Below are 22,168 nucleotides of genomic sequence, written 5' to 3' on the forward strand. Positions count from 1 at the left end.
TCTAATTACTTTTTCGCGACAGGAAAATATAATCTAGGTAGGCAATTTTTGCACTATCTTCAATTTGCAATACTGTTTCTCCTCGGCTGCTAACTCACGTAAATAATAATTTCGTTACTTTAACACTAAAACGAGTTTATTACTCTAACACTACAATGTATATAATATTAATAAGTCTACGGAAAAGACTTCAGTGCTCAGTTTTCTATATACACAATTTACAGATTATTGAAGAATGAAGAACGATTGAAGTTCAATTGTACGTTTGTCGCTTTCTCAATGTTTGCTGGAGCCAAACTTATGAAAAAGTTTCACGGGAAAATAACTCTCAGAGCAAATATGCCATATGCTCCAGTTGAGAGAAGGATAAAGAGAAAACTTCACGTTCATCCTATCAGCCTCCCATGCATTTTCCACAGAGCATGGTATACGTGCAGCATCACTAATTTAGGGGTGTTCAAAGCGTACAATTCTCTAGTGTAAATATCTGAAATATTACATGCATATTCAAGAGTAGTGAAAATGTGTCATATCAATCGGACAAACGACGTTTGATACATGAATCGCGCGTTTGAGCATTATTCACATATCATTTTAACAACTCGATAGGTATTACACGCGAGAAAATTTGTATTCACGGCATCCTGAGTTTGAGGTATTGAACAATTTGATACTGAAAAAAACCTTAATTACTTCAGAGAGTGGTTTGCATGTGCTCATAAAATTTTTTGAAAATTAACATCACTTTGTTTGTTCCATACTGATATTTTGAGAATGTTTTACTTATAATTAGTGCCAGTTTGAGACCGTAAGGTTTGGAATAATATTTCTTCTTGGTAAATAAATTTGTGCAATTAGTGTTTTGGCTTCCTCACCAACCAGATAAATTCGCTCTATAAATGATTTTCATTAAACTGTATGAAAATATATATTCAGCTATGTACCGAAATATATTCTTTAACGATAGAACTACTGTTTATTTTGATTGTTCAGTTGGAATGGTCGCCGGTGTTCAATCGTTTCGTAAAGTTTTTCACGATAACCAGAAGTTTTTTTTATTGATTTTTCCATATAAGTCCCAAAAAATGTAATTAAAAAAGGTTCAACGATTCAAGTGGGGATCTGTAAGCTTATGTATCTAAAATAGATCAAACTGAATAGTCCGGATTCGATAGATCTAATCTCATTTAACCCTCTTCGCGCAGGGAGAATCACTTTGTTCAGGCAAGCCTTTCTGGGTAGACTACCTAATCACGAAGTTGAACACATGAACGACGTAATTTGCAACAGGACTAACAAATTACAAACTAGAATTACTATCAAACTGCTGAGCATTTGTCTTGAAGCATTAATCTTCTCAAAAAAGTGAATCTGTTTCATCTCTTCCTGTAAGTCTTAATAAACATTTTTTTAACCCGTAAAGACCCGAGACGGAACTTGTTTTTTGAAAATGCTCGTTTTTAGCACTGGAACGGCCGATTTGGGAAAACTTGGACTTTTATCCAAGGGGAATGATTGCTCTAAGTTTTGGTAAAGATGCCACCCCTCTGGACCCCTCCCCGTTTTCGTGAAACGCAAATATGTCTTTGTTTTTTTTCTAATTTTTCAAACAAATTGAGCAAACACTGGAAATTTTCATACGTATCAATTGCTCCATGTATCAAATCATGTCAGGTGGATGAAACATGGAATGCAAGAGTGAATTTTGGAGTTTCTAAATTATTTCAGTACAAAATCACAAAACTACGTATTTTCATAAAATTCATATAAAAAAATCGTTCTGCAAATTTTAAGCTCTACATTTTTGAAGTAAGGTCTCCTGAATAAATATGCGATGAAATATTTATTTTGGCATACAAATTTTTTGAGAAAGCGAGTTTAAATTCACTAAAGTACGTATTTTCACGGAAACCTGATTTTCTCAGTCTCCCAGGGTAGGTTTCAACTTGGCTCTTCAGTTTTCAAGTTCTATATTTCTAGAGTAACGTCTTCTTAATACAGAGATGCTGAAAGATTTATTCTAGCATGCACAGATTTAGAGAAAAACGAGTTTGAATTCACTCAAGTACGAGTTCTTATGAAAACTTGATTTTCTCCAAATCTGTGCATGCTAGAAAAAATCTTTCACCATCTTTGGATGCAGGAGACGTCACTCTGAAAATAAAGAGCTTGAAAATTGAAGAGCTAAACTGAGCCTACCGTGGGAGACTGGGAAAATCAGGTTTCCATGAAAATACGTACTTTAGTGGTTTTGCCTTTCTTCTATTTCTCAAAATGTTTGCATGCTAAAATAAATCTTTCATCGCGTATGGATTCAGAAGATCTTACCGCGAAAATGTAGAGCCTAAAATTTGAGTAACGGTTTTTTTGTTTGATTTTTTATAAAAATACGTATTTTTGTGAATTTGTACTGAATTGATTTGGAAAGTGAATGTTGGAGCACTTTTACATAACATATTTCATCCACCTGCCATGATTTGATACATGGAGGAATTGATACATCTTTACGGATTAAAATAGAGTCATTAGAGCGTTGACACCTGCATAAATTTTTTAAATCAATAAGAAGCTGAAGTTTTTCGTTGATTACACAAATCGACACAATATATACCCACGAGCTTAAACCGAAAAAAAAGAAAGACCTTTTTAATCAATTCTGTGAATTTCTGGTGATAGGAGTGCGTCAAAAGGCCGCGCTTCTATCAATGATAAAGACACTCACTTGGTTCACAGGAAACTTCATTCAAGTCTCTAAAGACATTACGCACATTCAATCTAACTCCCCAAGTAAAACATGTTAGAAAAGAGTTCACAATGACAGTAGTCATATGAGAGTACCATAAACGCAATTGAAAACTTGTGTTGTTATATTCTTGTTCTCGAGATGTTCTTTTATAGTTTAAATGTATTTTATAGATTATTGAATATAAACTGCCGCTGCTTGTCTGTAACTTGTGTTTATGATGTTATCAAAACTGCACAGAAAACAACTTTAAATACATCATTTGCGAGAAGTTGTTTTTCATCAGTGATTCAACCACATTTCGAAAACAAACTCGTTTTTTCCTGGTTTTGGAGTATTTTTTCAATAGTATGGGCTTGTTTTCAAGTTATCTTCCAGATGTTTGCACTATTAAAAAAAACTGTGTATAAAATTCTCAGCCGGAGCAGCCGCGCCTGTTCAATATTACACGCCAAATAACAATACTACGTACCTACAAAGTGCATTTCTTATGGTTGGTCTTAGTATTCAGCAGCCAACGGAAAATTACTTGATTAAATTGTCATTAAAATTATTTGAACGATTTCAATAAAACTATTCGAGGTGTCGAAATGTGCCATGAAAAGATAAACAAACCCCTTGCAGTGCAACCAATAAACTATGTGCAACGTTAAAACTATGCGAAAAAAAAAAAAATATCCAAGTTACAGAAACAATCCATTTTAAGAGAGTACATTGCTTTTTATAATCAATTTATAATTAATTGAAAGTACTATGACGAGACGATTGTCGATCTAGCTGCACTGCGCATAACAACACATTCGCGCATGCGCCGGGTAAATGTTGTCATAGCAACGCATTTGAGCATGCGTTTTGTTGTAGAGAATTCTGACCCACGAATGCGCGAATTGTTTGCACTGGGTCAGTGCAGATCTACCCAAGAAAAAAGAAACGACATTACGATTTACTACGCATGTAAGAAAGAGATACCAGATAGTTGTTTTCGAACTAAGCCCATGCGGTTGACTCTTCGCAATTTAATAAATCAGAGAACATTCCGTAATGCATAGTCTATTTTCCACTGGTTGACAAATAGAAAACGGTATCCAATGAATGGCGCAGATTTTTTTCAGAAGTAAAACACAATGTTTCACCATGAAATTTGACGCGCACGTACAACCTTGTATTACAAGCATCGAAAGGTTGATCTAATATTGTTTCTTATTTTTCGGTGATTATTCGAAACGCCATAATCATTATTTTTTTATTGTTCCTAGGGTAGGGATCATATTCTAAGCAGCTTTAGGAACCACTTGTGTATTGAGATGAAATACTCGAAATGTGTTGGGTGAAATTCGAACAGAAGTATATTAATCTGTTCTCTATTTTTTTCTTTGTCAAAACTTGTTTTCAGATTGAAAAACTGTTACCGTTGCGCAACTCTTGCCCTACAATGCCCATGTAGGAAAGTGCAAGCAAGGGAATTAGTAGTGTAGTGTAGTAGATACGATCTTGATGTATTTTTGTTTATGTTTAGGTTGGGCATGCGTTTATTTGTAACTATATTTTGTATGTTAAAGTTACTGTCGAATAAATGTAAATTAAGTCAAAGCGTTTAAAAAAATTAAATATAGGGACTAGAATAAATAATAGAACTCCAGTGGACAATAACGAAATAAATAATTAAAAACTAATCTGTACTAAAAACTGAAAATACAACCCTGCTGATGCACCGCACGAAATCTGCTGCACTATGCACGGAGAGACTTGCAGATAGAGATGCTGAGAGGTGGTAGAGAAGCTTGGGAGCCGGATACTGTCTTCTTGACCTGACCGGCGACGAGTAAAGACGTGATTACTGGGTGAAGACCCCACACACGAGAACCGATTTTATACGAAGGAAGGCCATTTCGTGCCATTAAAGTGAAACTTAGCACCAAAAAGTCAGTGCGCCGATTAAGAAAAACAAATCAGGTACGACCGAGGAACGCCGAAAAATTGCGCATTAGATATTAACCCAAGCTCCTCTCCACAAAAACCCACCAGGACCCGTTACCATAGTCTGGCTGAATCCACGTGGAAGAGCAACCGACCGGATCCCCGGTTTGACGCAGCTTTTGAGGTCGTAGTCATCCTGGACAGGGACTACGACGGGCTGTTGTCCCCTCCACCAACGGCATCGCGACGAGCAGTGCGACGAACATCGCGGCGAGCATCGTGCAGAGCAGCAGCGGTACCGCTAGAGCAACCAGCGCAGGCCACGTGCCTCCCCGTGGTTGTTTAAAATAAAAACTAGTAAAAATATAAGTGAGTTGAATTCTTGGTTCCGAAGTAGACCCGGAGCCGACCCTGAGGACCTTCGAGTCTCTCACGGCCGACAGGGAGTAAAGAAAAGAGGTCTTGGGAACCCAACCCCAAACAGTCCCCAGAGGAACGACCAGGAACTAGGGGCTTTGGCAAAAGCCCTTCAGGCTGAGCAGTAACAAAACTAAGTTAGCAAACTTTAACAATAATCAATTAAAGTTACCAATTGAGGGACACTATTCCAATCAATCTATTTTAAGCAGTTTCCATCTGTTCTGCAGGCGTTTTTTTTCAGCACCCGAAGTGGCTCCTGAATGGCTGCAATATAGGTCGATTTGTTTCGAAAGGTGATTGTTCACAGATTTCTTTGTGATTCTTCTGGAAATAAGGGGTCCCATACAAATGAAACACAAATTTCGCACAGCTCGAGAACCAATCAAGCAAATACAACCAAATTCAGCAGGTGAATGTTTTTAAGGATAAAAAATATGTCCATAATGTTCCGACACCCCTGCCTCTTTTGGAAGGGAGGGGTTCCATACAAATTAAACACAAATTTCCGCACACCTCGCGAACAAACCAAGTAAATGGAACCAAATTTGGCACGTGGATGATTTTGGGGCAACAAATATGGTTATAATGGTTTGACACCCATCCCTCTTCTAGAAGTAGGGATCCCATACAAATGAAAGACAAATTTCACACAGCTTGAGAACCGATCAAGCAAATACAACCAAATTTGGCAGGTGAACGATTTTAGGGGCAACAAATATGTCCATAATAGTTTTACACCCCTGCCTCTTTTGGAAGGGAGGGGTTCCATACAAATTAAACACAAATTTCCGCACACCTCGCGAACTAACCAAGTAAATGGAACCAAATTTGGCACGTGGATGATTTTGGGGCAACAAATATGGTTATAATGGTTTGACACCCATCCCTCTTCTAGAAGTAGGGATCCCATACAAATGAAAGACAAATTTCACACAGCTTGAGAACCGATCAAGCAAATACAACCAAATTTGGCAGGTGAACGATTTTAGGGGCAACAAATGTGTCCATAATAGTTTTACACCCCTCCCTATTTAAGAAGGATGGGGTTTCCTACAAATGAAACACAAATTCCTGCACATCTCTAGAAATAATCAAGTAAATAAAACCAAATTCGATATGTTGAGGTTGTGAAGAGCAAAAAAATATCATGGTTGTTCGACACCTCTCCCTCTCCTGGAAGAGAGGGCACATACAAATGAAACTCGATTTTTTTCACAACTCAAGAACTAATCAAGTAAATGGAACCATATTTGGCATGTGGAGGTTTTTGGGAGCAGATAATATTTTAATGGTGGTTCGACACCCCTCTCACGTCTGGATGGGAGGGCTCTTATACAAATCAAACACAAATTTCAATGGTGTTTTGACACTCCTCCGTACTCTGGAAGAGGGGGAGGTCTCCCATACTAATAAAACAGATATTTTAATATTTGAAAACAGCCTAAAATATTCGGTCAATGCACAGAAGCCAAAACTCGACTCCAGACGCCGTTTTCAAATTTAAGATGAAAACTTGAAACTATGCGTGTTTCCGGAACCAGAATGATACACAGGAGCTGCAATCGACTACAGCCATTTTTTGAATTCAAAGATGGCAACTTCCGGTTTCGGTAAAATAGCTGAAAATGACCAAAAACACCTATTATAGATGTTTCTTTAACCAGAATGACGCTGAGGGTCCAGAAATAGTCTCCCAATGTAATTTTGAAATCCAAGATGGCGACTTCCGGTTTCTGGAAAACAGCGGAAAGTTTCCAAATACCACCACTCAATATGGGTATTTTCGTAATCGAAATGATGCACTGAAGCTACAAATCGATCTCAGACAACAATTTGAATTGTAAGATGGAAACTTCCGGTTTCTAGAAAACAGCCGAAAATGGCCGATCTTCACCCAATATGATTATATCTTGAACCAGATTGATACACAGGAGCTAAAATCGACTACAGACACCATTTTGAATTCAAAGATGGCGACTTCCGGTTTCTGTAAAACAACCGAAATCACCAAATACCACCCAATATGGGTGTTTCTTTAACCAGAATAACGCTCAGAGGCCAGAAAATGTCTCCAAATGCCATTCTGAAATTCAAGATGGCGACTTCCGTTTTCTGAAAAACAGCGGAAAGTTACCAAATACCATCCAATATGGGTATTTTAGAAATCGTAATGATGCACTGAATTTCAGCCAACATTTTGAATTGTCCGGATACTACTCGGTAATCGAGATGATGCACAGACGCCAAGCATTGACCCATGACACCATTTTGAATTTGAAGATGACCACTTTCAATTTCTGGAAAACAACCAAAATAACTGAATTCCACTCAACACGGGTATTTCCGGAATCGGATTGATGTCAAAAAACAGCTGAAAATAACCAATATAGATATTTTCATAGAGGTGATGTACAGAAGCCAAAAGTCTAGGATGTTGTCATTCTGATAAAACCAATCATTTCAAATTTGTCATTTGACTTTGATCATATCCTATGGCCGATTCGTTGTGTATTTGCAGACTATAAGCAAATTATTTAATTAAACACAAAAATGGGCCGGACGAAGTTTGCCGGGTCAGCTAGTGGTTTATATAGAAATGAGCAACGGTTCATCTTGTTCGCCCTGTCCGTGTTGCCCGTTGTACGTGTTTACTAATTATCTGAGAACTAGCAGTGTACATCAGGTTGCAGACGAGGGCTAAAAAAAAACATTTTTAGTCTGTTCTACCCGATTCATTAAGTCTTGTTTAGGGTTTTCGAAATTGTTAAGGTGACACTCATGAAATAAGTGAAGAAAAAAAAACTCGTGCTCGTTTTTGGAGTAAAATTATAACCTTTCTAGAGACTTTTTTGTTACGTAACGCTGTAGCAATTCGTAACGATCAAGGGTACCCTTCACTTCCACTCTATCGACGTTACGTAATTTATGAGTACCGCCTAATTGGCATTATATAAATAAAACGTAGCTCCAAAAACTCGTTTCTATCTTCATTTTCATAACCGCCTTTACTCAGAAACCGTCTAAACATAAGTACCGTAATGCATCAAATTTCGAACACTTAAGCTATGATGTAACTTCTTGCATTAAAAAATCAACGAAAAAAGAATTTTCTCGCCGATCTTAAAGGTTTAACATGTTGGTTATTTTATTGTTGTTGCAATTGTGTGCTATTTATATAGATTCAAATATGTTTTGTTTATGAAATTAACGAGAATTCAGAGTTCGGCTTTGATTCAAATTCCGAACACTTTATTGAAATCACTAAGAGGTAGACAGGCGAACCGTCTCAACACTAACTGTCACTTTTTTCAACGTCTGCTGGTTCCTTGGAAGTGGTCCTACAGTAAAAAGCTATACATGACTGAGTAAAGGACATTGAATCACATGGGACATGAATCAAAACGGTATAATAAGCGTTAGATGACACTAGTCAACAAAAGCGAAAAAAAATTCTGGCCTAGAAAGAATCAAGCTTTTTAACCATTCCTGTGAATGTTAGTGTTCCTAGCCATTGTCACAACGCGTCAAGTAAGGTCAAAGTATCGCATAGTAATTACTAGCCGGGTTCGTCGCTTCAACGTTATCTTTAAAAGAAAACTCATTTAAGTCTCTGAAAAAATGTTGGTGGCTAGGGGCAACAAAATTCACAGGAATGGTTGAAAAACTATAATCTTTCATTTTTTCAATTCGTTAAACGCCTTCATTGACCAGTGTAATTTATCAACAATGATTTGAATTACCGAAATCGTTTTATTCCCACGACATTGATTTTGTGCTTGAAACACATTGCAAAACATTAAAAGAATTCAATATTACAATAAAGTATAGTTATCACCAACACACTTAATCTTTAACACCTGGCATATTCGAAAAAAATGGTAATTAAATGAAACCGAATCATTCAATCTTATCTCATAATACGTAATGATAAGTTTGCCATTTGGATTACTTGGGAGTAAATAGATCACTCAGTATTTGCTTTAACCCAGTTGTAGACAATAATGACCACGTTAGGAACCAAATCATAAACGCTTTCCCTATTTTATCCAGCACATATAACGCCTTTAGTTGAATTCGAGCCTTAGGTAGCGAAGAAAGCGGTTCCTTCATGCAATATTGTCGACCGCCAAGAACAATACGTCGAATATAATCTTTTGTATCAATGCGATCAACATCCATATCAAATAGTTCAAAATCGCGTGGAGTAAGATTCTGCGGTATCGCTTGATATTGATTCGATTTGAAGTTCCACTGACGTGTTGTGAAAAACTGTAACAGTTCCAATCCTTGGGATACCATTCCTTGCAGTCGACACATACTGAAATAAAAAAAATATCTCAATTATTACTATTTAGATACAATTGCCACCCATACAATCTTTTTTGACCAAAGCAAAACATCAGAAAATCGATGAAATATGCCGGCAACCAATGAAAGAGAATTACGCAGATCGTATGGTACAATTTATTAGTAGTTATGTCTCCATCCGGATACCATATGCCTGCTTCAAACGGATATTCATAGGCTGTTGCTTTTCCCATCTCCAGAACCTCTTTCCAAGTAGTACGTTTTGTTTCTCGACATGTCACGTTGTACACGGGAATTTCTGGTGGTCTGAAAACAAAGTACGTTTCAACTGATAGTTTATGTATCTGCTTCAAGTTTGTATAATTATAATTCGGGAGACAGTGATTATCATAGATTGTCATTCAATGCTTTGATCACACATTGGTTTTAATTCCGATCATCTACCTACTTTCTCCATATCAAAGCAAAGTAAAGCCTTTGTGCTACATTCCGATTCGGAACTCGACCTTCTTTTTATTTATACACAGACTTCGCAGCCAGCTGTTTAGTGTCCAGGACAATTGCGGGACTAGCGCTACGATCTTAGTGACACTAACAGTCTCTCCCGAGGCGAGACTCGAACCTACGACGACTGGCTTGTTAGGGCAGCAGCGTACCACGAGACCTTCTAAGAGTTTCTCCATATCACATGAATCAATTTCAAACACAAAGATTTCAGTGTTCAATTACACTGGTCAACACAGGTGTGGCTCTAAAGCTCAAACAAAAAAATCAAAGATTTTAGGTTTTTAGCCATTCCTGTGAATTTTTGTGCCCCCAGCCACCAACATTTTTTCAAAGACTTAAATGAGTTTTCTCGTAAGGAACCCGGCGACCCTTACGTAAGTTCGTGTTTTGGTAATGGCTAGGAGTACCAAAATTCACAAGAATGGTTAAAAATCTATAATCTTAATATGGCAACTATTTCGAGCTTTAGGGCATCATTTTATCGCTTTTGTCGACCAGTGTTACCACAAGGTGATAGCTGGACGTTTGTCTTGTTCAGAGCTTGACGACTATCAATTGATAATTATCAGGTGATGCCTCACTATCATGATCCGTCGCTTTCAATTGGAAAAAAAAAATAAAATATTTGGTAAATCTTCGAGCTTGAGAGGCTTGAAAAGGAAAGAAATTATTTTCAATTGAAAGCGATTGGCGATTGGAAATTGAAAACGACAAGCGCTGATGGAGGTAAAGGATTTCCATTAGAGATACTCAGAGAGCGAGAGAGATAGAGAAAGAGAGTGAGAAAGAGAGAGATAGTGAGAGTGAGAGAGTGAGAAAGAGAGAGAAATGAGAGAGTGAGAAAGAGAGAGAGTGAGAAAGAGAGGGAGAGTGAGAAAGAGAGTGAGAGAGTGAGAAAGAGAGAGAGAAAGAGAAAGAGTGTGAGAAAAAGAAAAAGAGTGAGAAAGAGAGAAAAAGAGAGAGAGAAAAAACAGAGAGAAAGAGAGAGAGAGACAGAGAGAAAGAGAGAGAGACAGAGAGAGAAAGAGAGAGAGAGAAAGAGAGAGAGAGAGAGAGAGAGAGAGAGAGAGAGAGAGAGAGAGAGAGAGAGAGAGAGAGAGAGGGGCAATGAAAAAAAACAACAGGGCACCAGTGATCAACAGCAACAAAAACCCCGAAATATTTTTCGTTATTTGTTGGATTCGATTGCCGTTCCAACTGCATCTTGCGGTGTAAAAAAATTATCATCGAGTGACACGATGCGGTGCTACTTTTAAATGACACACTGAAGGAAAGGAAAGTGTCATAATTAGCGTCAGTGTCTCCGTCATTTTAGACAATCATCAGTTTCATTTGAAATAACGAGAAGAACACCAGACGGGAAAGAAACCCGTAGAGTAGTAAGGGGCAAAAGTACGCATTGGCTTTTTCAAAACATACGAGAAAAATAAACTGGTAAGATTGTATGAATTTGCAGCATTATAACGACAGTTAATTGCACATGTAAACACATAAGATTTCGTTTAAATGGTGTAAAGTTAAGAGAAAAGTTGTGTTTTGAGCTGTTTTAATCTAATTTTCTTAGTTTTGAGAACTGCGATTCGCCTATTCGTAAACTATGGAAAGTCGAAAACAACAGAATCTCAAAAACTCTTGTGTAGTTGTGGTTTGTAGGGTGAGTTTGTTTTGCCGAAAATATTTTGGTATTTGTCATAAAAATAAAACAAGTTGAAAAACTCCTTGTGGGGCAAAAGTACTCACTAAGTTTCTGTAACCATAGGAGAAAATCTGTTTACCAACACAGAAATTACCCGAGAAAAACTAATGATTCAAAGATAGGTGGTAAAATTGTTTCTTCGAAGGTACTCTTTTTATTCCCGGAAATCCGGTTTTCCTCGATTTTTTGAACAGAATCCTACAAATATTGATTCAAAGCTTATAAAATTACTTCCACAGACCATTTTAATGATTTGGGAAATAAGCTTCCAAAATAATGTTTCACCCGGAACCCTAGGTCTTCTGGTGGCCACAGGTCAAATACCAACCAATATAGGTATTTTGTTTGTGTATTACCGTAATCAAGATGATGCCCAGAGACTAGAAAACGACTCTATGCACCAGTATGAACATCAAATGGTGGCTTTCGGTGTCTGGAAAACAACAAAAAATAGCCGAATATCAGGCAATATGGGTATTTCCTAAATCGAGATGATGCTCTGAGACTATAAAATGGCCCCAGATGCCATTTTTGATTTCAAACGGCGACTTCCGGTTTCTAGAAAACAATCTAAAATGGTCAAGTACCTCCCAATATATATATATATATATATATATATATATATATATATATATATATATATATATATATATATATATATATATATATATATATATATATATATATATATATATATATATATATATATATATATATATATATATATATATATATATATATATATATATATATATATATATATATATATATATATATATATATATATATATATATATATATATATATATATATACATATATATATATATATATATATATATATATATATATATATATATATATATATATATATATATATATATATATATATATTTTCGCACCATCTTCGAATTCGAGATGGCGTCTGGGATCGTTTCCAGGTTACTGTACATAATCGCGATTCCGAAAGTACTGGGTGGTATTTGATCATATTATACTATTTCCCTCAAAACTGGAAGTCCATCATATGCATGAAGTTGTATGATAGTCACTCGGACGACCAAATAGAACTAAAATTCTGCAGACTATACTTGTGGCTAAAATAAAACTTGATGATCGTTACTTAAGCAGATGAATACCGTGATAGGCTTGTTTGATTTAATATATGCTATATTCTGAATAAATTAGGAGCATCGGCCATGATAGAGGATTTGGCATGCGTTCGAGGGTTTATCCGAAAACAACATGTCGCCTTAAATGAAAAAATGCAAAATTATTAATTTCAATCCTAAATAAGCATTTTATTCGACTGTATCACTAATATCACAGAGCAGTTTTGAAATTCGAATGATAGATGATAGATAGATGGTCATACATTTAACAAAATATGACAAACCATGGCATTTATTTATTCATCACCATAGTTCAGAGGAATTAAATTTGGAATAAATATTCAGTTCCTATAGAATTACGGCGGCGCGCAGTAATTACGATAAATTTGTGGCCAGTTTTACCATGAATATTTCACGGCATTTGTTTTACATGCACGAAAACGATTTAAATAGCAATAATAATCAACCAATATAGATAAAAAACTCAGACAATTCTGTTTTTACGACACTGCCGGAATACAACATTGTCATTGAGAAATGAAACCAAGATAAAATTTATTGCTTCACACTTAATTTAAAGAATATATCCCAGTTAAAATTTCGAGGTTAATATATGCCAAGCGAGTCGGCCTGTTAAAAACATCTGGTTCTAAGATGGAGCGCATATGAAGTTTAGATGACTGCAATAAACCTGGGCCAACTAGCTATGACACATATATAAAGCTGTTGTTAATAGGTTGTTATAGCCGCGTGGTCGGCATTGGAGGTTCTATATTTTGGTTGTATCCAGCACTAAAAACATAGGCATACTACACATTACACTTTTTATCCACTTTCACTATTTAATTCTATCACTTTTCACTTATCACTTGCATATACGTATTTCAACGCTTACTTAGCGCCTTCGTCAGTGCTTATTTGGACTGTGGAGAAAATAGCGAAACTCCTAAATTTTTATACCTAAGTAGATAAACGAATGGGACAAATTTTAACTCAGAGAACGTAAACAACTTGAGTTAGGTAGAGAAATGTGCGGCCTGGTGATCCATGCCTTGTCGGGGAGTTTTAGGTAGAAAATTAAAAAGCCAAGAGAAATGATTACCCTGATCTCTGTTAAGGAGGGTAGCTGGGTTTTGTTTGAAAATTTCTAATCTTTCTGCGACATCTAATTTCCAAGGGGATGTTACTGATCGAACAAGACTAATGTTGTCGGTAGTCATAGCGTGATCTTCATGAAAAATATATTCGGCTATTTTGGATCTGAAATGGTGAGTTATTCCTTTTTCTGAGTTTTTTTTAGCATTTATAAGTTCTGAAGTATGTTCCTTAAACCGGATGTCTAAATTTTTTTTAGTTTGGCCAATGGAAACCTTATCACAATGTGGACATGCAACTTTATAAACACCCGCCCTATGCAATTTGTCAATAGTGTCTTCAGTAGACCCCAACCTTGTTTTAATTTGATTATTTCTACTACTGTAGATAATATCGATACCAAATTTTCTAAATTTTTTACGAAGTTTGTCCCATTCGTTTACCTACTTAGGTATAAAAATATAGGAACTTCGCTATTATCTCCACAGTCCTCATAAGCACTGACGAAGGCGCTAAGTAAGCGTTGAAATACGTATATGCAAGTGATAAGTGAAAAGTGATAGAATTAAATAGTGAAAGTGGGTAAAAAAGTTTAATGTGTAGTGTAAATATTCTATCATCGAGCAGAATTTAATGAATTTAAACATAAGCATAACCTATTTCGTTACTTGGGTTGTCTGAGTTTTCTATCTATATTGATTGATTGTTATTGTCATTCAAATCGTTTTCGGGCATGTAAAAACACATGCCGTGAAATATTCATGGTGAAACCGGCCACGAGTATTATCGTAATTACTGCGCGCCGCCGTAATATTATTAGTAATTATATTAATTCCAAATTTAATTCCTCTGAACCAAAATGATGATTGAATAAATGCCAAGATTTGTCATATTTTGTTAAATGTATGACTTCATCTATCAATCGAATTTCAAAACTGCTCTGTGGTATTGGTGATACAGTAAAATAAAATGCTGATTTAGGATTGAAATTCATATTTTGCATTTTTTTCAAGGCGACATGTTGTTTTCGGATAAACCCTTGAATGCATCTCAAATCCCCTATTACGACCGATTCTCTTGATTTTATCAGAACATAGCATATAATAAACTAAACAGGCCTATCACGGAGTTCATCTACCTAAGTTAAGATCACCAAGTTTAATTTTAGCCACAAGTATAGTCTGCAGCTTTTTAGTTTTATTTGGTCGTCAGAGAGACTATCATACAACTTCATGCATATGACAGTTGGCATAGAATGGCTGTGAAGAATACTCGCGGATCATATTTTAAATAAAACCAAATATAATCAAAGACTCTACGTAAGTGAGTATAAAACGAAAACAAAACAATCCTAAGTCTTTGAGGCATTTTGATTGTTACTTGGGATAGAAACAATTAAAATGATCAAGGTCAAATATCATCCAATATGTTTATTTTCGTAACCAAGATGATGCCCAGAGACCCAGAAACGACCCTTTGTAATCCAAAATGGCGACCTCAGGTTTCCGAAAAACAACCATAAATGGTCGAATACCACCAAATATGAGTATTTTCGGAACAAGATTGATGCTGAGACCAGAAATCAACTCCAAACGCTATTTTAAATATATATATATATATATATATATATATATATATATATATATATATATATTTTCGCACCATCTTCGAATTCGAGATGGCGTCTGGGATCGTTTCCAGGTTACTGTACATAATCGCGATTCCGAAAGTACTGGGTGGTATTTGATCATATTATACTATTTCCCTCAAAACTGGAAGTCACCATTTTGAATTTAAAATAGCGTTTGGAGTTGATTTCTGGTCTCAGCATCAATCTTGTTCCGAAAATACTCATATTTGGTGGTATTCGACCATTTATGGTTGTTTTTCGGAAACCTGAGGTCGCCATTTTGGATTACAAAGGGTCGTTTCTGGGTCTCTGGGCATCATCTTGGTTACGAAAATAAACATATTGGATGATATTTGACCTTGATCATTTTAATTGTTTCTATCCCAAGTAACAATCAAAATGCCTCAAAGACTTAGGATTGTTTTGTTTTCGTTTTATACTCACTTACGTAGAGTCTTTGATTATATTTGGTTTTATTTAAAATATGATCCGCGAGTATTCTTCACAGCCATTCTATGCCAACTGTCATATGCATGAAGTTGTATGATAGTCTCTCTGACGACCAAATAAAACTAAAAAGCTGCAGACTATACTTGTGGCTAAAATTAAACTTGGTGATCTTAACTTAGGTAGATGAACTCCGTGATAGGCCTGTTTAGTTTATTATATGCTATGTTCTGATAAAATCAAGAGAATCGGTCGTAATAGGGGATTTGAGATGCATTCAAGGGTTTATCCGAAAACAACATGTCGCCTTGAAAAAAATGCAAAATATGAATTTCAATCCTAAATCAGCATTTTATTTTACTGTATCACCAATACCACAGAGCAGTTTTGAAATTCGATTGATAGATGAAGTCATACATTTAACAAAATATGACAAATCTTGGCATTTATTCAATCATCATTTTGGTTCAGAGGAATTAAATTTGGAATTAATATAATTACTAATAATATTACGGCGGCGCGCAGTAATTACGATAATACTCGTGGCCGGTTTCACCATGAATATTTCACGGCATGTGTTTTTACATGCCCGAAAACGATTTGAATGACAATAACAATCAATCAATATAGATAGAAAACTCAGACAACCCAAGTAACGAAATAGGTTATGCTTATGTTTAAATTCATTAAATTCTGCTCGATGATAGAATATTTACACTACACATTAAACTTTTTTACCCACTTTCACTATTTAATTCTATCACTTTTCACTTATCACTTGCATATACGTATTTCAACGCTTACTTAGCGCCTTCGTCAGTGCTTATGAGGACTGTGGAGATAATAGCGAAGTTCCTATATTTTTATACCTAAGTAGGGAAACGAATGGGACAAACTTCGTAAAAAATTTAGAAAATTTGGTATCGATATTATCTACAGTAGTAGAAATAATCAAATTAAAACAAGGTTGGGGTCTACTGAAGACACTATTGACAAATTGCATAGGGCGGGTGTTTATAAAGTTGCATGTCCACATTGTGATAAGGTTTCCATTGGCCAAACTAAAAAAAATTTAGACATCCGGTTTAAGGAACATACTTCAGAACTTATAAATGCTAAAAAAAACTCAGAAAAAGGAATAACTCACCATTTCAGATCCAAAATAGCCGAATATATTTTTCATGAAGATCACGCTATGACTACCGACAACATTAGTCTTGTTCGATCAGTAACATCCCCTTGGAAATTAGATGTCGCAGAAAGATTAGAAATTTTCAAACAAAACCCAGCTACCCTCCTTAACAGAGATCAGGGTAATCATTTCTCTTGGCTTTTTAATTTTCTACCTAAAACTCCCCGACAAGGCATGGATCACCAGGCCGCACATTTCTCTACCTAACTCAAGTTGTTTACGTTCTCTGAGTTAAAATTTGTCCCATTCGTTTATCTACTTAGGTATAAAAATTTAGGAGTTTCGCTATTTTCTCCACAGTCCAAATAAGCACTGACGAAGGCGCTAAGTAAGCGTTGAAATACGTATATGCAAGTGATAAGTGAAAAGTGATAGAATTAAATAGTGAAAGTGGATAAAAAGTGTAATGTGTAGTATGCCTATGTTTTTAGTGCTGGATACAACCAAAATATAGAACCTCCAATGCCGACCACGCGGCTATAACAACCTATTAACAACAGCTTTATATATGTGTCATAGCTAGTTGGCCCAGGTTTATTGCAGTCATCTAAACTTCATATGCGCTCCATCTTAGAACCAGATGTTTTTAACAGGCCGACTCGCTTGGCATATATTAACCTCGAAATTTTAACTGGGATATATTCTTTAAATTAAGTGTGAAGCAATAAATTTTATCTTGGTTTCATTTCTCAATGACAATGTTGTATTCCGGCAGTGTCGTAAAAACAGAATTGTCTGAGTTTTTTATCTATATTGGTTGATTATTATTGCCATTTAAATCGTTTTCGTGCATGTAAAACAAATGCCGTGAAATATTCATGGTAAAACTGGCCACAAATTTATCGTAATTACTGCGCGCCGCCGTAATTCTATAGGAACTGAATATTTATTCCAAATTTAATTCCTCTGAACTATGGTGATGAATAAATAAATGCCATGGTTTGTCATATTTTGTTAAATGTATGACCATCTATCTATCATCTATCATTCGAATTTCAAAACTGCTCTGTGATATTAGTGATACAGTCGAATAAAATGCTTATTTAGGATTGAAATTAATAATTTTGCATTTTTTCATTTAAGGCGACATGTTGTTTTCGGATAAACCCTCGAACGCATGCCAAATCCTCTATCATGGCCGATGCTCCTAATTTATTCAGAATATAGCATATATTAAATCAAACAAGCCTATCACGGTATTCATCTGCTTAAGTAACGATCATCAAGTTTTATTTTAGCCACAAGTATAGTCTGCAGAATTTTAGTTCTATTTGGTCGTCCGAGTGACTATCATACAACTTCATGCATATGATGGTTGGCATAGAATACTTCTGATCATATTTTATGGTTCTCAAATAAAACCAAAATATAATGATGTATGTAAGTTAGCATAAAACGGAACCAAAACAATCCCAAGTCTTTGAAGCATTTTGATTGTTACTTGGGAATTCTGTTTTCAGGACACTGCTGGAATATAACATTGTCATTGAGAAATGAAGCCAAGATAAAATTTATTGATTCACACATAATTTAAAGAATATATCCGGACTACTTCGTGATAAGGGCGAATCCTTACTTGTTTTCCTATCTAGTTTCGCCCTAATCACGAAGTAGTCCGGATATCTCAGTTAATATTTTGAGGCCATTCTATGGCAAACAAATCGGTTTGTTGAAAAAATCTGGTTTTAAGATGGAGCGCATATGAAGTTTTGATGCGACTGCAACAAACCTGTTTTGTTGTTCAACTTTTGCCCCTAAAACTGCGTATTTTTGCCCCTAAAAGTTAAAAAAAAAGGTAAAAAGAAATCGAAATGACTGCGCGAAATATTCAGTTTCGTTGTTATGTTTTGAGAATGTAGAGCCCTTGTTTCGTTTGAAAGCTGAATATAAAGTAGAGATAATTAATTTTATATGACAATGATGTCACGGTTTGATCAAAAGGTTTTTCATGCTTTGGAGGGTTGGAAACTAAGCATCATTAAGCGACAGCAACAACTTGATGTATCCCATACTTATAATTTGATTGCTTCTTGTGATCGACAGTTTTCGGCGGAGTAAATAAATTAAACTACATTTGCCAGTTTGTCCGTACGTTTCGAGTTAGGGTGTTGTATCATGATCGGACCATTTTTTATATGCGAGATTTCTAAACTATTGAATAAACCCGCATCATCAAAAAACTTCTTCTGATGATGTTCAGAAGGTTTCATTCAGATTATTTAAGTATTACTATTATTAAAAAAGTTTTTAAAAATGTTCTATTTTCGAGCACAATTTACCCTTACAATTGTTTCCAAGTCATGTTTTCAAGCAGTGATCTTAGAATCGAATATTTGAAGATTGCAGTAAATTTTCCAATAATATGCTTCTGTAACATTTAAATTCAATGTAGGAACACTTTTTATATAAAATATTCGCTTTAAAGTTTGAATTATTGGTGAAACGCGAAAGCCTGTTTTGTATCATGATCGGACCAGCATTGAACCATGATCGGACCAGCCTACTTCTGAGACATCACCGTATCACTTTGCTTGTGCTTGATATACCCAATGTAGGATTTCATGTTTAATTCATTGGAACATAATATAAATGATGAAGCTTATTTTCTATAGAATTAGACCTCTCAAAAACGACGTAAGGTTCGCAAACTAAAGCAAAACCATTTAAACTTCACTATAAATAGACCACTATACTTCAAATAGGAAAAATATAACGCAGTGTCATCCTTATTCAGGAAGCACTTTTTAACGAGAGTTTTCGAACAGTTTACGAGAGAGTGATAAATTGAAATATATGAAAATTGATATGTGACGTTTTGCGTGGAATTCTTTCACGATTATTTTTAACGGTAAAATGATTTCACGAAGGTGAGAAAGGTTTTAAAATTGATTGATTTTTGATCTAATGATAATATATATATCGAATTTATTTTTCAGTAACAAGACTCTCTTTGAGACTAACTAATTTTTGAGCTGCGGCAAAGGAAACGTAAGGAAAAAAAACTAATCTTTGAATTTCGTTTAGCAGTAGGGCTTAAAAGTCTCTCCGAAAAATGTCCTCATACAAAATTTGAACTCAATCGAACTTAAGGAAGTAGTGTCTCGAATTGGCCGCTTTGAGTCTCACTTTTTCGACTGATGACGAAAGGCACAGTACATGCAATTGTCGATATGGAAATTTTTGTTGATACCAAATATCTTAAACTTGCGTAAAACGCCGAGATCTGGTGTTTTCTCGAAAAAACAATAATCGAAAAAAACCGAGTTTCTGGGACTTTCATTCATTTCACTTGTCACATTCTCATTTTCACTCACTGTCAATCTCACTTCACGGAGCTAATTTTTTTCACTTCACTTTAGATGGAATCGGAAATAGGTCTCAAAAAACAAAGTGAGCGTGAGAGTGAAATATATTTCACCGTGAGGTAACTCCCGTAACAAGTACCATTGGCTGAATATCGCACTTCAAGCATAAAAATTAGAGCATTGCAATATTCGGGAATTTGTAGTACTACTTGGGGACTACAAGTTGGTCATACATTGTTTCTCAAAATCGTGCTGGTGGAGTGAGCTATCGGTAAAACGAAACTGCAACCGAAAAAACACCCACAAATTGAGCAAATTTGCCGTATTGGAAGCTCAAATATAATTCATAACGTTATCGCAATAATATGAAAAATGTTTGAAAATAATTTTAGAATCACGAAAAAATATCTAATTTATCAAGCCCAAACCAAACACCGTGCATGTAAAGCCTAGCACGCGAAGCGGAAAATCGCTTGAAGTCTTAAAAGCACACTGGTCCGACTATGATACATTTTTTGGTCCGATAATGATTCACCCTGGTCCGATCATGATACAAATTCTATGGTCAGGAAAAACGATATATTTGAATGAATTTACGTCAGATTTGCTATAAATTGTTATTTTTGTAAATTAGACAAATAGAATTTTCCGATAAATATGTATTATTTATGATTACATGTAATATTAATAGTGAAAATGTGACATGAAAAGTGATGTACCTTGAAAATAGTCCAAATTGGTCGGATCATGATACATTACCCTACTACGGGCTTTCACTCATCATCAGCGGACTCTAAAATTAACTATATTAAATATACATTCAGAACAATATCACAAAATTCGAACATACAAACTTTACGACTTACTGTACACACCACAACTACTATTCTGTTTTCATTTATCTAATTTTCTTCCTTTTCCTGTTTTTAGTTTACAAATGATAGGGTTGTATGCAGCTTTGAAAACTATAGAGTCTTTTTGTTTATTCTCAACATTATCATCTCTAAACTTCTCCTTTCAATTGGATGTAGAAAACGATCGTTCGGTCATCGAAATGGAAAAAGCGGTAAACAACTTTAAGCAAAAAGCGCTCAGTGTTCTACTCTGACACAATGCGAAGCGTAAAACAAAATCAGCAAACAGTAAAACAAAAACGCGATCTGCTGGAGCGAATGTTTTGGGTAGCAGATTCATCTCTACTTCTGCAGAGAATGGCCAGAAAAGGAAGACGTGTTTTCGATCGGTACAAACAACATCAAATCTAGAAATTGGAAAAGCTTAAATCGAAGAAATTAGAGCTAGGAGCTACATCACATGCGCTTGTTAATCATATCAATTATACGAAGCAACCTTTCCACGACCGGAATGAGTGATTGAGAAAAGATTTGCATGAATCTAGGCCGTTTCTGAAATCGCATAGCGAAATCATCTTAACGAAAGCTGATAAAGGCAAAACGATTGTAGTCATGGATCGAGATGAGCACGATAGTAAAATGAAATCACTGATCAATGACGAAAAAACGTATGAACGATTGATAAGAGATCCCACAGCTGTTACTCTGAAGAGGATCAACTTAAAGATTGATGAGTGGTACGATGAAGACTTCATAAATAAAAAGCAAAAGATGAAACTGAAGCTGTTCAATTGCAACCCACCTCGTGTATACGGTTTACCGAAGACCCACAAGGATGGAAGACCATTGAGGATAATTGTGTCGACTATCGGAACAGCGACCTATAGAATGGCAAAGTACCTGTCAAATGTTTTAAACAATGTCGTGGGAAAAACGCCGCACC

At 35.6% G+C, this 22,168-nt stretch overlaps 2 protein-coding genes across 12 annotated transcripts in view; both read right to left on the minus strand.

The window, feature by feature from the left end:
- Positions 1 to 294, minus strand: part of LOC129732246 (neuroligin-4, X-linked) — a 492,846-nt gene extending 492,552 nt beyond the window's left edge. For all 9 annotated transcript variants that reach the window (XM_055692929.1, XM_055692928.1, XM_055692930.1 and 6 more), the window contains exon 1: positions 10 to 294. The gene's annotated coding sequence lies outside the window, so the exon portion shown is untranslated. The remainder of the gene's footprint in view (positions 1 to 9) is intronic.
- Positions 295 to 8,810: 8,516 nt separating this feature from the next.
- The window catches only part of LOC129732250 (putative fatty acyl-CoA reductase CG5065), a 448,523-nt gene continuing 435,165 nt past the window's right edge, over positions 8,811 to 22,168 (minus strand). For all 3 annotated transcript variants that reach the window (XM_055692953.1, XM_055692955.1, XM_055692954.1), the window contains exons 7-8: positions 9,455 to 9,694; positions 8,811 to 9,398 (exon numbers count right to left, since the gene is read on the minus strand). In XM_055692953.1, the coding sequence (XP_055548928.1) occupies positions 9,026 to 9,398; positions 9,455 to 9,694 (613 nt within the window). In that variant the 3' untranslated portion in view covers positions 8,811 to 9,025. The remainder of the gene's footprint in view (positions 9,399 to 9,454; positions 9,695 to 22,168) is intronic.

This window comes from Wyeomyia smithii, chromosome 3 (genome assembly GCF_029784165.1).
Source record: "Wyeomyia smithii strain HCP4-BCI-WySm-NY-G18 chromosome 3, ASM2978416v1, whole genome shotgun sequence".
Classification (NCBI taxonomy): Eukaryota; Metazoa; Arthropoda; class Insecta; order Diptera; family Culicidae; genus Wyeomyia; species Wyeomyia smithii.